General features: G+C 36.8%; 1 protein-coding gene, 1 long non-coding RNA gene and 1 pseudogene across 2 annotated transcripts; 2 read left to right on the plus strand and 1 right to left on the minus strand.

Moving 5' to 3' along the window:
• Positions 1-270: 270 nt before the first annotated feature.
• Positions 271-2416, plus strand: LOC146927716 (uncharacterized). Its single transcript, XR_015005813.1, has 3 exons — positions 271-425; positions 1395-1480; positions 2191-2416. It is a non-coding gene; the product is annotated as an uncharacterized LOC146927716 (long non-coding RNA).
• A 6907-nt stretch (positions 2417-9323) lies between these two features.
• LOC146927717 (uncharacterized) lies at positions 9324-10055 on the plus strand. Its single transcript, XM_085707110.1, has one exon. The coding sequence runs from the start codon at positions 9324-9326 to the stop codon at positions 10053-10055; it is 732 nt and encodes a 243-aa protein (XP_085563236.1).
• Positions 10056-14857: 4802 nt separating this feature from the next.
• Positions 14858-17533, minus strand: LOC146927718 (protein FAR1-RELATED SEQUENCE 5-like; annotated as a pseudogene).
• Between the last annotated feature and the right edge of the window lie 281 nt (positions 17534-17814).

Here is a 17814-nt window from a genome sequence, read left to right on the forward strand (position 1 = left end):
TTACTATTCGTTTTGGGAATTTAGCAACATCATATCTGCTGGTTGAGAAAAATTTCGAAAAGAAAATATTAGAGAATGAATAGTGGTTTTTGAGTAAGGAGACAATTCTAAGATGTTTGAGACTGGTTAGAAGTTCATCAGAGTTAGGATAGAACTTTGTCAGTTACGTGTACCTTGAACCGCGAGAACCGGGTCTGGTTTATTTCCAAAACCAAAACTCTATAAATAGAGCTTCATGCCACTTTTTATCAAAAAAATCAAGACTTTCTCTCTCTTCTCTCTCTCATTTCCGCAACTTTTCTTTCCTCCACGGTTCCGGGGCCGTAACTTCTTCGTTCCTTGTCCGAATCGCGCAAACGAGATATCAAAACGAAGCCCTTGACGATTCCTATCTTCTCACGCGTGATTCACAGTCAATAGATGAGGTATTCCTCCCTATTTTCCTCTTTTAAATCTCGGTTTTGAGCATTTGTGGGTGTAAGGTGTCGAGTTTCGATTTTCTTGCGTGATGTTATGTATTAATGTTGTTGGGTAAGTTCGTATGAGTATAGATCTGAAAGAAAATTTACGATCCGTTCATTTTAAAATTTTAGTGTTCTTGGAAAAGTGTTGAAATGTAAATTTTATTTGATATATATGCTTTAGACGAGAAAACAAGTTGATTCAACCGATTAGTATTTGAAAGATGTTGTCTGGACGAAAGGGCTGAACCGTACAAGGGTATTTTCGTCATTTTAAAACTGTTAAATTGTGAAAATGAGTTTAGAAGTGGATTCGCGTCGTCGAGACGGTCGAAATGGACCTATGGTTTGCAACGTTCCGACGACGAATGAATTTATTATGATTTTCTGAAAATAATGTGTCTGAGCTGACGCTGGAAGTGACTGCTGACACTATCAGAGTTCGAATATTTTTATGTTTGAACTGTTGAGTGGTGAAAATATTTTGTCTGTGAATTTGTGTTAGGTTGACTGAGCCAGAGGCTCTGGTATGCGATGTAAACACAAAGGAGACTCTGTCGAAAATTCGTCAAATTCATTTTATCTTATTTTTTTTAGTGGTTTTGAAAAGATGTTTCAAAACGGATAAGTATTTTGGAGATATTTCAAAAGTGTCTCTACTGTGATATTTGTCTTGAGAACAAAATGATTTGTATAAATTGGGTATTTGAAATAAAAGTTTCTTATGGAAAAGAGTTTCCTAGACTCACTTTTGGCAAGTTTATGGTCATTGAGTGTTTTGAAGGATTTCGAGACAAAAGTTATTTTGGAAAATATTTTATTGAACTTTTTGGAAATATTAAATTGATCGTATTTCGGAGCGTGTTGAAATTTCACCTAGAATGGGTAGAAAGCTTTAGAGCCGATATTTATCTGAGTTATTGTATCTGTTAGGATACTTAGCTCGAGGGTTTAGAGACGTTCCTGTTGTAGATGCTTACGAGTGTAGAGCAGTACGTTGTAAGGAATGCTTTGCTCAGGTAAGGGGCACTTTCTTAAACACCATAGTTACTTAAATGCCTTGATGGTTTATGTGCTATTGTGTGAATATGTGATTATGATATGTTGATGTGCTTTGTTTTCATATGATTTGTGAATAAATATATGAAATGTCTGTTGATATGTTAAAAGTTGTAATCGTCATTGTTTAGCCTGTGTGGCATTTTCTAGCCTTTGTGGTGTACATGCCTTCGTGGTGTAGCCTTTGTGGCGTTATTCAGCCTGTATGGCTTGATCTATTCTGGAGTCATTTGAATGTAACATCTCTATGGTGGCCTTTGTGGTGATAACACCTTAGTGGTGGCCTTTGTGGTGATATTCAAAGTCCAGTGTCATTTGAATAAAACACCTCTATGGTGGCCTTTGTGGTGATAACACCTTAGTGGTGGCCTTTGTGGTGGTATTCAATCCTAGAGTCATTTGAATGTAACACTCCTGTGGTGGCCTATGTGGCGATATTCAATTCCGAAATCAGTTTCATGTGACGACCCCTGATAGGTGTCACACTCATATTGAGTCTGCATTTGCTAGGCTAATTGTGCATCATTATATTTTAATTGAGGAATGTTTATGTTGATGCTATTTACCATGCTAGTATGTTATGCCTTCAGTATTTTTGTAATTATGTTGTTTTTAGATCGTGACCCTTTACATTAATCCGTGGATCGGGCTTTGCCCCGTATCCAAATAGGGAGTGTGCTTTGCGGGAATAGCAAAGGCTTTGAAGGTGTAGCAGTTTGACAGTCAGGCTTGATGCCATTGGTGGGATCTTGTACCATGTCATCCCAGTTCAGAGTTAAGGATCAGCTTAGATGTTTTACTGGTGGTGTCTTATGTTTATGTAATTTTACTTCTTTTGTTTGGGCACCGCTGTAAATGATACTACCATGAGAAATGAATACTCGAACATTATTTTATGTAGTGCATGATTTGATAGTAAAAGCTCATTGCATAATATTGTTTTATAAAATGTGACATTTGATTCAGATTGTATTGTTGGCAATGCTTTCAAAATGTTTTACTTACTCTGATTTTAAATTAAAGACAATCCTGAAACCTTTAGTGCATGGCAATTAGTTGTTTTAAAAAAAAAAAATGCACTTCTGTTTTGAAAATCGGGCTGTTACAATTTATATCCTGCTAACCCTAGGACTTGAAGCTGGCGATCATCTCCTTCAACATTGTCAACCCTAACCCTAATACTTGAAGCTGGCTATTATCTCCTTAAACATTGTCAACCCTAACCCTAAGACTTAAAATTGGCGATTGTCTCCTTTGAACATTGTTGACCCAAAGACTTGAAGCTGGCGGTCATCTCCTTGAACGTTGTCAACCCTATAACCCTAAGACTTGAAGTTGGCGATCATCTCCTTGAACATTGTCAACCCTAACCCTAAGACTTGAAACTGGCGATTATCTCCTTTGAACATTGTTGACCCTAAGACCTGAAGCTGGCGATCATCTCCTTGAACGTTGTCAACCCTAACCCTAAGACTTAAGGCTGGCGATTATCTCCTTGAACATTGTCAACCCTAACCCTAAGACTTGAAATTGGCGATCATCTCCTTGAACATTGACAATCCAAGCCATAAGACTTGCAATTGGTGATCATCTCATTTGAACATTGTTGCCCATAAGATTCGACGTTGGCGATCATCTCCTTCAACGTTGTCAACCCTAACCCTTCAAAAGTCATTTTCAACCCTAGGCTTTAACTTCAACAAATAGCAAAAGTTGCAAAAGTCATTTATAACCCTAGTCTTTAACCTTAATAATGGCAAAAGTCATTATTGACCCCATTTCTATACCAAACCCCTATATAAGTAGAACCCACACATTTATGCATCTTAGTATAAACAACTTCTTCATCGATTTAAACATGAGAAGTCTTGGAAATATGAACATATCTAACCCTAATAGATCATGTTCAACAGCTTCTTCTTCAAATGTTACAAGAAGGGGACAAAAATGCTTTTGTGGTTATCATACAGTTTTATTGACTTGTAAAAGGGGACCAAATGCGGGTAGACAGTTCTGGAGATGTCCACTTTGGATGGTAACTATTTCTCCATTTTATTCTTCGTTAAAATTCAATTCTTAATGTCTATTTCTATTTCTGGACTTTATTAATAATTTTGTTTTTTGTGTATTAAAACCCAGACACAACAAAAATGTCGCAAGTTTATTTGGCTTGATGAAGATGGATAAGAAAACAATAACGAGGGTGAAGATCTTCAGACTCGAAGTGATGTTAGTGTTGTTGATCTAGTGAAAGAACTTGTGGAAGATGCACATAAGATTAGAGAGAAAAATAAGAAGAATAAGATGAAGCTTAATCTGATGAAAAAGAGGGGAAATATACTGCTGGCATTACTAATTATGTCTTTACGTTTAAATATTGTATTTTTTATGATGTTGATGAAGTAGTCTTGAGTTTAGAATTACTTTTTCTTTAAGTTTAAAAAATTATATAAAAGTTTATTTACCTTTTTCTTTGTTATTTTTAACTTTACGAATTCCAGTTTGCAAAAAGTTAATTATTAGATTTGTTTTTCCATGTTGCAAAAGTCATTAGTTGGTTGCCAATTCCAACTAGCTTATTATGCAGTTATTCTGCAGTCTTAAGTTTCCAATGCATAGGTTAAGCACCAATAGATGCACAATTTATTAAAAAAAAAAAAAGAAATAGAACGATTAACAAGAAAGAAGAAAAATCCATTTTTAAAAAGTAGTAAATGACAACTATTAAACTAAAAAGATATGACAATATGAAACTAAGAAGATAATCTAATACAAAATGACGGTTAAGAGGATGAAGATGACATCTCAAACAGTTACACTGAATTGAGATAAATTCTCAAGCAGTTCTGATAACATCTCAATTTATATTCCACACTTTGCATAATATCTCTCATATTGTTGAAATTCTCTTTCAAATATCTAACAGGACCCAAAAGATGATTGAGCTTTGCAATTCGTTTCATAAACCAGTGTATCTCTTCTTCTTCTTCATCATCTAAAAGCTTCCACGCATTATTCCAGATTCTTTCAAACTCATCAAATGCATTCAACACCGTTCGTATCTCTTCCTCGTCCGGTCCATCTTCTTGACGTGCAGCCACATTATCTCTAACATATTGAATCTCGAAAGCGTGATATTGATTAAGACCCTCTTTCAGTAGAGCAAATATTTCAGTGTTCGTTCTAATAAGATGATTCTTAATGAAATGAGGATCATCAATGAGCGATTTCCACAACTTGCAAACACACCTTAGTTCTATAGGATTGTCTGACTCCACCCTCAGAAGGATTTTGATCATGACTTCTGTATGTAATTTGAAGTCTAACATTATAAAAGAAGAACCTTTTTTAAAACTTTTGAAAGAAGGTGAAAGTGGTTTATATACACATTCATGGAAATTGCAATCGGTTCAGATACCTTTTGGGAAGCGTTATGACTGCTCCCTAAGCACATTGAATTTCTAAAATGTGACTTTTTCAATGTGTCATCATTACTCGGTGGTTGTTAATCAATTATTCAATGTAACAAGACCATATTAGAGAGTGAGTGAAGACAAGTTTAGTACAACTTAACACCAGCAAAATAAAGTGTACAATCCTCAACAGGATTCAAAGAGCTTAACAACAAACTAATTGTCCATAAGTTTCACTAATACTGGCTAGTTCAAATAAAAAGTCACATTCAACAACGTAAGGACATCATATGTTGCATCAACGTCGTACAAGAAGCAACTTCCATCACATTCACATTAGGTTCAGGTCCGCTTCCCGACCCAGCTTGAATATCTTCCTACACAAACACAAGTCAAAAACTTTTCTCATTGGACTGGGACACATTAAGTTTAGATTAAGCATTGGCAATTCAAAATTTAAGTTATACTCTGTCATCTTCGTTAGACGGATCATTTCCTGACACAGTATCATCTTCTTCATCACTGTTCATTGTCGCGACTTTGGCCTCCTAAATCAAAAATTATCCATGTTAACCTTAAAAAACAACATATATGAGTTCAAGAATATGGGATTAATTTGATTGAACTTACATTCAGTGCCATTAGTCTCCTTGATGCCCTAACAGGTGCCTCACCACGCGTTCTTCTTTTCCTTTTCTTTCCTACTTTGGTTTGTTCAGAAATCATCACACAATCCTCACTGTCAATGTTCTTATCCTGCCAAAAATTGAGAAGTTAATCAAAAGGTGCAGATTACTTGTGCAGTAAGTAAGTCATTTACATTCCTATATTTAAACACATTGTTGGTACTTACGTTCATATTCACGGATCTTTGTGAATCCTTGACAACCTCACTTTGACTACCTCCCTTTAATCCTTCTACCACGTCTTTTTGGCTAGCACTCTGAGACATAGGCGCAGAACAGGTCTTTTTATTTGATTTTCCTCTCTTTGATCCTTCTCCCACGTCTTTTTGGCTAGCATGCTGAGGTATGGGCGCAGAAATATGTTGATTGCTTGCAGTACGAGTCTTTTTCTTTGGGTTTCCTCCCTTTGATCCTTCTGCCACGTCTTTTTGGCTAGCACTCTGAGACATAGGCGTAGAACAGGTCTTTTTCTTTGGGTTTCCTCCCTTTGATCCTTCTCCCACGTCTTTTTGGCTAGCATGCTGAGACATGGGCACAGAAAGATGCTCAGTGCTTGCGGAACATGTTGGTGTAAGCCCTAGAGGCCAATAATTTACGTTAAATATTATTTTATGTATCATGACTTTTATTATTGAATAATATATGGCACTCTTTATTATATTTGTGTAATGATAATAAAGTCCTTAGAATAGATAGTTTGTGTAATAATATATTAAGTGTGACTTAATCATGAGTTTACATTATCATAAAGAACGCTATTCTTAAATGTATCCGTAGTCAAAGCTTTAATATGAATAAAGGATAATAATAAAGCGTCGATACTATTATGTACGTAGAATGATGACTGCTCTCATGGGTCATAGATATGAGATATTAAGTCTATACATAGGTATAAATATTAGGAGTAATATTTATACTGGATTGACCCACCGTGAGAATACTACATAGTAAGTTATGCAATTGTCATAAGATATTCTCACAATGATAATAGTGTATATCGCTCTTAGACCTGAAACCACTATGATCCCTAGATGTGGACTCAAGTGCTTTTTTGCCATTCTAACGTTGTCTGTAAACGGATAACCATAACGTTGGTTGATGGGTGTTTGATGAAGCATGCTGAGGGACATGAGTGTCCTAGATGGGATTTGTCACTCCTCATAAACGGGAGATATATCTTTAGGCCTCTTGATGAAATATGATTGTAAAACTGCATGGCCATGCTGAACTAAGTCAATATAAGATATTGGACTTGTTCGTTATTCAGTATATTTTGGAATCAAGAAATATAAATATTGATCTATACAAGGGTGACAATATCTATGCCTTGGGATCAATAAAGATATCGAGACAAAGGAGTAATTGTACACATGAGTATTATCATGGAAAGGTTTCGTCAGATCACTTGACATTCTTGTCACTTGGGTAGCAATGATGTGTTGCTAGATACCGCTCATTGTTTATAATATTAAATATTAGATTTATATTATTGCCAACGTGACTAGAACCTATAGGGTCACACACAAAGAACAGTCAAAAGAGAAATATATAAGTATGACTTATATAAGGGGTGCGTTTAGTAAATAACGCTAATTAGTTAGCGAAATTACTAAACTCGTTGTTGGGCTTACTGAAGCCCAATAGTGACTTCTGACTTGCAGAGCACACTAGAAGTTCTATAAATATAACTCTAGTGCTGAAGTTTTTGGTTACACGTTTTGGAGCAACCCTTCTTCTCTAAACTTCCGATTCATTGGCTAGCACCGAGTTTTGGAGGAGCACTGTTCGTGTGGACTTGCTAGAGGCTTTGCTGCTTGCTGCTTGCTTGGCTGTGATCGAGATTCCAGTTTCCAGTTTCCAACGTTCAGATTCCAAACTTCGAGGTAACAATCGAATCATTGATTCATGTTTGAATTTCGTAATGATCCAAGGAAAGAAAATCGAAATTATTCCGCTGCTTCTACTCCTTTCTTCTATTCGATTTTCCTTCAGTGGTATCAGAGCCAATTACGAAACCTTGAATCGGATTGCTTTGTTACCGCTTTATATTTTAATTTGATTAAACATATTGAACGAAATTAAATAATAAAGAGAATTAAAATTGGCATCGTATTAAATTATGTTTTCTCTGCATGGCTTTTCGATTTGATTCGATGTTTCAGAAACCGTTTCTGGTGAACATCGACGTTTCGATTATACATATCGACAGGAACATAATTGATCGATCATAAAATGCAGTTAATAATAATATCAATCACGTCTATGTGCATGGCTTTTCGATTTGCTTTGATGTTTCAGAAACCGTTTCTGGTGAAACTTCAAACCTTTCGATTATGCATATCGACAGAAGCATGATTGGTAAATTCTGTATAACAACAGTGTATGTGATATACTGGATTTGATCATAGTTTAAATAAGTCAGATGATATTTGTTTATATTAATTGATCTGATGTATGGAGCTTCGTAACCGATTCTATGTACTCTGGTGAAGCATCCTAGACTCGATCATGATATATGAATAAACAATCAGAGTATTTGTTTAATAAGATCAGATTGTTATGCGGGATTAGGGTAATCAGAAATGTGTCAAGTGTTGATGCAAAATACGCCGGTAATTCAAAGTGAATTGTTCATATTGGATTAGCTTCCGAGGCTGCGGAACCACCGTCCGCTGACCGGGTAGCGGAACCCCCGGCTAATCTGCGTAGGGTGATCATATGTCGAATTTTAATTTAATTTATTTAATTATAAGGTATAATTAATAATAATAAAAGTGTGTTTGTTATTATTATCATGTGAATGATTATGGCCATAGTCCTTTTATTTTATTTCTTTTGGATATTGAAATACGGCCTGCGTGTCGTGCCTATCTCTTATATCTCTATTGTACATTCTCTTCTCATCCACTCCCTCGTATGTAAAACGAGTTTCTTTCATATGTAATGTAAATAGAATACAAGGAGGTAATAGGGCTCAAGACGTTAGGATAGTCCTGGAAGTCAAGCTTGGAGAAGCAAGGTCGTTTCTAGGATTAGTTTAGATTCTCTCATTGACTTGAGAGAGTCATAGCGTTAGGATGGCCATAATCATGTCATTTTATTATTGTATAATTGTTATGCATGTTATGATTGAAGTGCGAATATATGTGATATATAAGCCGTGGTGAGGTGAGATCAAATTTAATAAAAATCCTTCAATTCAAAATATTAAGTTCAATGCTTTCCAAAAGTTTAACACCCTTCAAGACTAATATCGACTATGTGGGTTTTGCCTCCGTGAAGCGCATATTTTATACTAGTAAGTTGCGGTGCGGTAATCCAATTTACCCAAGTGTTATTCTTTTGGGTCTAACTTAACTAAATTAATTTTAATAAGATTAGAATAAATTTAGAAGCTATAATTGGGTAATGTCTATATGATAGATTTGAATAAAGAGTTATTCACCTAATTGATTTGAAAGTTGTATATGATACAATTGGAAATGTTCCTACCTAAATAGCTGAGTTTTAAGTACAGCCCCCGTTGACTTAAAGCAAGGTGAAATAAGGATTTCAATCCACTAGAAAATCTTCCAACGGGATTTTCCGAGTCAAATGTTTGAAGGTCATTTGATTTGAGTAAAATAGTGGGAGCGTATTTAATTAAAGGCCAAGTTAAATATGTTATTTTCATGATACTTATTTTGTATATTTTAAAATTGTAGATGGCCAATAATGCTTCAAACAACATTTTGCGATCACTCATTGAAAAAGAAAAATTGACTGAAACAAATTTTATTGACTGGTACCGTAACATGAGGATTGTCCTCACCCACGAGAAAAAGTTGTATGTGCTTGATGGACCCGTTCCTGAGGCACCACCTGCTGGAGCTCCTGCAGCTCAAAGAAATGCTCATACCAAGCATCTCAATGATTCCGTAGAAGTCTTTTCCATCATGCTAGCCACCATGACTCCCGAGCTGCAAAAACAGCATGAAGGGATGGCTGCGTTCGATATGATCGGACATCTAAGGACTCTTTATGAAGAGCAGGCTAGGCATGAAAGGTTTGATGTCTCTAAGGCCCTTTTCTCTACCAAGCTGTCCGAAGGAAGTCCCGTAGGACCTCATGTGCTCAAAATGATTGGGTACTCTGAGAACCTAGCTCGATTAGGATTTGTCCTTGAGCAGGAACTTGTTGTTGATCTTATCTTGCAATCGTTGCCTGAAAGCTTCAACAGTTTTGTCCATAATTTTCTCATGAATGACATGGACAAAACACTTCCACAGCTTGCAGCTATGTTGAGAACTGCTGAGAAAAATATGAAGGGAAAGGGAAAGGATGCTGCCGTTTTAATGGTTAATAATGGCAAGTCCAAAAGCACCATAAGAAGCCTAATAAGTCTAAGGGAAGTGGCAAAGGCAAAGTTGTTGCCAAGCCATCAACCAAAGCTTTGAAGCCTACTGGAGGCGTGGCTAAGGAGGGCAAGTGCTTCTACTTCAACAAGCAGGGGCATTGGAAGCGTAACTGCCCAAAGTATCTGGAAGACTAGAAGAATGGAAATGTTCCTACTACTTCTGCAGGTATTTTTGTTATAGAAATTAACATGTCTACTTCTACATCTTGGGTATTAGATACTGGATGTGGTTCTCATATTTGTACTAATGTGCAGGGCCTGAGAACGAGTAGAGCATTGGCAAAAGGCGAGGTCGATCTTAGAGTTGGCAATGGAGCAAAGGTTGCTCCTTTAGTTGTTGGAACTTATGTATTGACCTTACCTAGTGGTCTTTTAATTAATTTAGAAAACTGCTATTATGTACTTGCCATTAGCAGGAATATTATTTCAATTTCTTGTTTGGACAAGGCTGGTTTTTATTTTACAATAAAGGACAAATGTTGTTCCGTTTATTTGGATAATATTCTTTATACTAATGCAATTTTGATTAATGGACTTTATATCCTAGATCTTGATATGCCTATCTATAACATTAATGCTAAGAGGATGAAACCAAATGAGTTAAATCCGACTTACCTTTGGCATTGTCGTTTAGGCCATATAAATGAGAATCGCATTTCCAAACTTCATAAAGATGGAATTTTGGACTCTTTTGATTTTGAATCATATGAAACATGTCGATCTTGTTTGTTAGGGAAAATGACAAAAGCTCCATTTACCGGTCAAGGTGAAAGGGCTAGTGATCTTTTAGGTCTCATACATACTGATGTGTGTGGACCCCTAAACATAACTGCTAGAGGAGGTTTTCACTACTTCATCACATTCACTGATGACTTTAGTAGATTTGGATATGTGTATCTAATGAAACATAAATCTGAATCATTTACTTTATTCAAGGAATTTCAAAATGAAGTAGAAAACCAACTAGGCAAGAAAATCAAAATGCTTCGATCTGATCGAGGTGGAGAGTATTTGAGCTTAGAGTTTGACAATCATCTAAAAGAATGCGGGATCTTGTCCCAACTCACACCTCCTAGAACTCCACAATGGAATGGTGTTTCTAAAAGGAGAAATCGAACCTTGTTAGACATGGTCCGATCAATGATGAGTCATGCTGAACTTCCAAACTCCTTATGGGGATACGCCTTATTAACTGCAGCTTATACACTTAACCGAGTTCCATCCAAAGCGGTAGAAAAGACACCATATGAGATATGGAATGGTCGAAAACCCAATGTGGGACATTTAAAGATTTGGGGTTGTGAAGCTTCTATAAAACGACTTATGTCTACTAAGCTTGAACAAAGATCTGATAAATGTTTCTTTGTGGGATATCCTAAAGAAACTAGAGGATACTACTTTTACAAACCTTCTGAGGGAACAATTGTTGTTGCCAGAAATGGAGTCTTTCTTGAAAAGGATTTTGTTTCCAAAAGAATCAGTGGGATCAAAGTAGATCTTGAAGAAGTTCAAGACCCACAAAGTGAAGACATAGCGATGGAGGAACAGGAACAGGATACACAAACTGTTGTGACAGAAATTCCTATTCCAGTAACACAAGAACCACGTACGTCTAGCAAGATACGTCAAGAACCCGAGAGATATGGGTATCTCATATCAAAAGAGGGTGATGTATTGCTCATGGATCAAGATGAGCCTGTGACTTACACAGAGGCCATTACTAGTCCTGAATCTGAGAAGTGGCTTGAAGCCATGAAATTTGAAATGGATTCCATGTACACAAATCAAGTTTGGAACTTGATCGAAGCACCTGAAGGAATTAATCCTATAGGATGCAAGTGGGTTTTCAAAAAGAAAATCGACATGGACGGAAAGGTTAATACCTATAAAGCGTGATTGGTTGCTAAAGGCTTCAAACAAATTCATGGTGTAGACTATGATGAAACCTTTTCACCAGTTGCAATGATTAAATCCATTCGGATTTTACTTGCTATCGCTGCATACCATGATTATGAAATCTGGCAAATGGATGTCAAGACTGCTTTCCTTAATGGAAATCTTCTTGAGGATGTGTACATGACACAACCTGAAGGATTTGGCGATCCTAAAGCATCCAGGAAAGTATGCAAATTACAGCGATCAATCTACGGATTGAAGCAAGCTTCCAGAAGCTGGAATCTTCGTTTTGATGAAACTGTACAACAATTTGGATTCATTAAAAATGAAGATGAGCCCTGTGTTTACAAGAAGGTCAGTAGGAGCATAGTCTCATTTCTGGTTTTATATGTGGATGACATATTGTTAATCGGAAATGACATCCCTACATTACAAGGAATCAAAACTTGGTTAGGGAAATGCTTTTCTATGAAAGACTTAGGTGAAGCCTCCTATATATTAGGAATCAGGATCTATAGAGATAGATCACAGAGATTGCTTGGCTTAAGTCAGGGTACATATATAGACAAAGTCCTGAGATGTTTCAATATGCATGATTCCAAGAAAGGATTCATCCCTATGTCGTCAGGTATAAATCTATCAAAGACTCAATCCCCTTCGACTAACGAAGAAAGGGATCGAATGCGTGATATTCCATATGCTTCAGTAATTGGGTCTATCATGTATGCTATGTTATGTACTCGACCAGATGTCTCATATGCTTTAAGTGCTACGAGCAGATACCAGTCTAATCCTGGCAATGATCATTGGATTGCTGTCAAGAATATCCTTAAGTACTTGAGAAGAACTAAGGATACTTTCTTGATCTATGGAGGTCAAGAAGAGCTCTCTGTAATTGGTTACACTGATGCTAGTTTTCAGACAAATCATGATGACTTTAGATAGCAATCTGGATATATGTTTTGCTTAAATGGCGGTGTTGTGAGCTGGAAGAGTTCAAAGCAAGAAACAGCCGCTGATTCTACAACAGAAGCCGAGTATATTGCTGCATCTAATGCCGCAAAGGAAGCTGTTTGGATTAAGAAATTCATTTCTGATCTTGGAATAGTTCCAAGTATTGTGGATCCCATTGCATTACTATGTGATAACAATGGAGCAATCGCACAAGCCAAAGAACCTAGATCTCACCAGAAATCCAAACACATACAAAGGCGCTATCATCTTATTCGAGAGATTATCGAAAGAGGAGATGTTAAAATATGCAAAGTACCAACATTAGAGAATGTTGCTGATCCACTTACTAAAGCTCTTGCCCAGCATAAGCATGATGGTCATACTAGATCTATGGGTATTAGGTTTATGCCTGATTGGCTCTAGTGCTAGTGGGAGATTGTTGGTGTAAACCCTAGAGGCCAATAATTTACGTTAAACATTATTTTATGTATCATGACTTTTATTATTGAATAATATATGGCACTCTTTATTATATTTGTGTAATGATAATAAAGTCCTTAGAATAGATAGTTTGTGTAATAATATATTAAGTGTGACTTAATCATGAGATTACATTATCATAAAGAACGCTATTCTTAAATGTATCTGTAGTCAAAGCTTTAATATGAATAAAGGATAATAATAAAGCGTCGAGACTATTATGTATGTAGACTGATGACTGCATCTCATGGGTCATAGATATAAGATATTAAGTCTATACATAGGTATAAATATTAGGAGTAATATTCATACTGGATTGACCCACCGTGAGAATACTACATAGTAAGTTATGCAATTGTCATAAGATATTCTCACAACGATAATAGTGTATATCGCTCTTGGACCTGAAACCACTATGATCCCTAGATGTGGACTCAAGTGCTTTGTTGCCATTCTAACGTTGTCTGTAAAAGGATAACCATAACGTTGGTTGATGGGTGCTTGATGAAGCAAGCTGAGGGACATGAGTGTCCTAGATGGGATTTGTCCCTCCTCATAAACGGGAGATATATCTTTAGGCCTCTTGATGAAATATGACTGTAAAATTGCATGGCCATGCTGAACTAAGTCAATATAAGATATTGGACTTGTTCGTTATTCAGTATATTTTGGAATCAAGAAATATAAATATTGATCTATACAAGGGTGACAATATCTATGCCTTGGGATCAATAAAGATATCGAGACAAAGGAGTAATTGTACACATGAGTATTATGATGGAAAGGTTTCATCAGATCACTTGACATTCTTGTCACTTGGGTAGCAATGATGTGTTGCTAGATACCGCTCATTGTTTAAAATATTAAATATTAGATTTAATATTATTGCCAACATGACTAGAACCTATAGGGTCACACACAAAGAACAGTCAAAAGAGAAATATATAAGTATGACTTATATAAGGGGTGCGTTTAATAAATAACGATAATTAGTTATCTAATTAGTGACTTCTGACTTGCAGAGTACACTAGAAGTTCTATAAATATAACTCTAGTGCTGAAGTTTTTGGTTACACGTTTTGGAGCAACCCTTCTTCTCTAAACTTCCGATTAATTGGCTAGCACCAAGTTTTGAAGGAGCACTGTTCGTGTGGAGTTGCTAGAGGCATTGCTGCTTGCTGCTTGCTTGGCTATGATCGAGATTCCAGTTTCCAACGTTCAGATTCCAAACTTCGAGGTAACAATCGAATCACTGATTCATGTTTGAATTTCGTAATGATCCAAGGAAAGAAAATCGAAATTATTCCACTGCTTCTACTCCTTTCTTCTATTCGATTTTCCTTCAGAACATGTCTTCCTCTTTGATTTTCCTCCCTTTGATCCTTCTCCCACATCTTTCTGGCTAGCATGCTGAGACATGGGCACAGAAAGATGTTTATTGCTTGCAGAACAAGTCTTTTTCTTTGATTTCACTCTCTTTGATCCTTCTCCCACCTCTTTCTGGCTATCAGGCTAAGACATGGGCACAGAAAGATGCTCAGTGCTTGTGGAACATGTCTTCCTCTTTGATTTGCCTCCCTTTGATCCTTCTCCCACGTCTCTTTGGCTATCGGGCTGAGACATGGGCACAGAAAAAGGTTCAGTGTCTGCAGAACATTTTCTGGCATCATGTTGCGTGCTGCCACAGTTTGAACATTTTCTTACAAACTTTGGTGCCTTTTTCTTCTTCTTTGGAGAACCTTTGCACTTCACTGGCAATGGATCATGTACGTGGTCCATTGTTGAGTTTCTAGTAACAATTGGAACTTCAGGGCTCACGTACTTTTCCTGAAGCTTTTGTATGTCATCCAGCACATCTGCATACAAGCTACCCTTTTTGGACACTTCCCTGCAAAAAATTTGTAAACACATTACATAATGCACCATATCGAGCAATCTCTATCAATTTTGAATCTACTTCCCCACAATAGTCCACATTCAAGAAACCAATCTTTGCCTTTTTCGTCCAACGCAACAAAATCAAACATTCTGGAATGTGTTTAGCACGTTCCTCCTTCAACACAAAAAAAATATGGGAGCATGGAACCCCTCGAGATTCAAATTTCTTGCACGAACACTGAATTGCTGAGATCGACTCATCGTATAGAATTTCATTAACACCTTCCTCAAGATATTTTGTCAACTTCATTTTTCTAAAGTCACCATTCACTTCTTTTTCCTTAACACTCAGTGCAACACCTTTCATAATCTCTTCTTTCACTTCTTGAAAGATCTTTGCCGTATAGATTTCAGCAGCCTCGCGTTCAAGACAACGCAGATGAGTTGTCAGCACAGGGGATGAAAACCTGGATTTAAAATCAACTACAAGTTCGTTGTTTCTGTAGCCTCTCATTGCCTCATCAAAATTATGCAGAAATTCAAAGATGCTTCCTTTCTTCCTAACATAACTCTTTATGATTTTATAAACAGACTCACATTGAGACGTAGTTCTTATACCACCAAAGAAATCGTCACGCAGGTATGCAGTTGCCCACAATTCTTTGTTCTCATATGTTTTGGTAACCCATGGATTGTTCTCAAGGCAATTTTCCCTCACCAAGTCCCCCCAAAACTCTTCAAATTCATCCTCCGTAAAATTAGAGTACATTGCTTTTTTAAAACCTTCCAAAAAAGCTGAATTCTTGACATTGTCCATAGCATTCTTGTTCAGATGCCAAGCACATAGACAATGACGCGTACTTGGTAAAATCGCCTTTATCGCCTCCCTCATAGAACCATCACCATCTGTTACAACTGCTTTTGGAAGTTTTTTTCCCATACAATCTAGAAAACTGGTCAACACCCACATATATGTTTCTATTGTTTCATCCATCACCAATGTAGCACCAAATATAACTGTTTGTGAGTGGTTGTTGCAGCCAGACAAAATCACCAATGGATAGTGGTATTTGTTCTTGTTGTATGTTGTGTCAAATGCAACCACATCGCCAAAGCAGAAATAATCTGATCTGCTTGTGCCATCTGCCCAAAATAGACATTTCAAACGTCCTTCATCAGTGGCAGAATATTCACAAAAGGAATGTGGATCAGTTGATGACTTAACATTCAGATAGTTTAAAGCAGCTGAAACATCACCATCCTTAATAACAGCACGCATTTTTTTGTCAAAGTAATTGTAGAGATCTTTCTTAGTGAACCCAACACCAGGATATCCACCCTTCTGAGCCACCATGTATCCCATTATATGACAAGTTCTTATTTCGTGTGACTGAAGACCATCAATCTGTGCTTTATCTACCTCGGATATTTTCTGATAAACAGGGTGTAAATGCACAGCATTAGTTGGAGTAGGTTCATGGTTGATACCCTCTTCAAAAATAGACACAACATATCTACCCTTTTTGGGTCTGTAATGAACACAGAGCCTAGCTGGACACTTTGTACGAGTGAGACGTCGGTGATCTCTTTGCCTATCTAACCTTGATAAATGCTTCTTCGCTCTGAACCCCTGCTTGTTGCATACATACTGCCTCATTACAATCTCACCGTTAACATTGCGCCTAATATCACTCTTCCTAACAGCAAAACCTTTACACTTACTGTACTTATAATAAAAATCGTAAGCTTCATCAACACTCGCAAATTCCATTTTCCTTATTCCTTCAGCAGTTAATGAATTTATCCTTACTATTTCCTCACCAACAACTACATCATCATCTTTAGCTAAATTGTTATCACCTTCACTACCATGACCTTCACTTTCATCACCTTCACTTTCATCAACTTCACTACCATGACCTTCACTTTCATCACCTTCACTTTCATCACCTCCACCTTCATCACGTTCACGTTCATCACCTTCACTTTCATCATTTTCACCTTCATCACGTTCACCTTCAACACCTTGACTTTCATCACATTCACTTCCATCATCTTCACCTTTATCACCAGCACTATAATCACCAGAACAACCACCATCATCACTTTCATTGTCTCCAGTTTCATCATATCGCTCATCACCTGTATTCCCTTGAGTATTCTTCATAAAATTACCATGACTCACATCATCATCATCATCTACATTCTGTTCAACATTCTCAGTAGATTTACCACCACTCCCAACAATGATCGGATATGTTTCGTCACTCAAATCCACATCCGTAGAACCGTAATCATGTTCTGGTGTACCAAAATCCGTAAAGTCATTGTTGTTGTTTTCCATCTGAAATACAAAATTTAAACCAAAATGAGATAAACCCTAATCACTTATCAAACCAAATGAAGATATAAACCATAATCAATGAACACTAAACAACCAACAAAACTACTCAATCCTAAGTTCCATTCACTATTGAACCAGAGAATCTACTTAATCATTAATTTCCCTAACCCTAACCAGCAAATCAAAAACTATTTCCGTAATCAAAACCAGCGAATCTACCCTAATCCCTAATTTCCGTATTTGATTT

This window comes from Medicago sativa, chromosome 4, assembly GCF_051527215.1.
Source record: "Medicago sativa cultivar Bolivia chromosome 4, Bolivia_mono, whole genome shotgun sequence".
Taxonomy (NCBI): domain Eukaryota; kingdom Viridiplantae; phylum Streptophyta; class Magnoliopsida; order Fabales; family Fabaceae; genus Medicago; species Medicago sativa.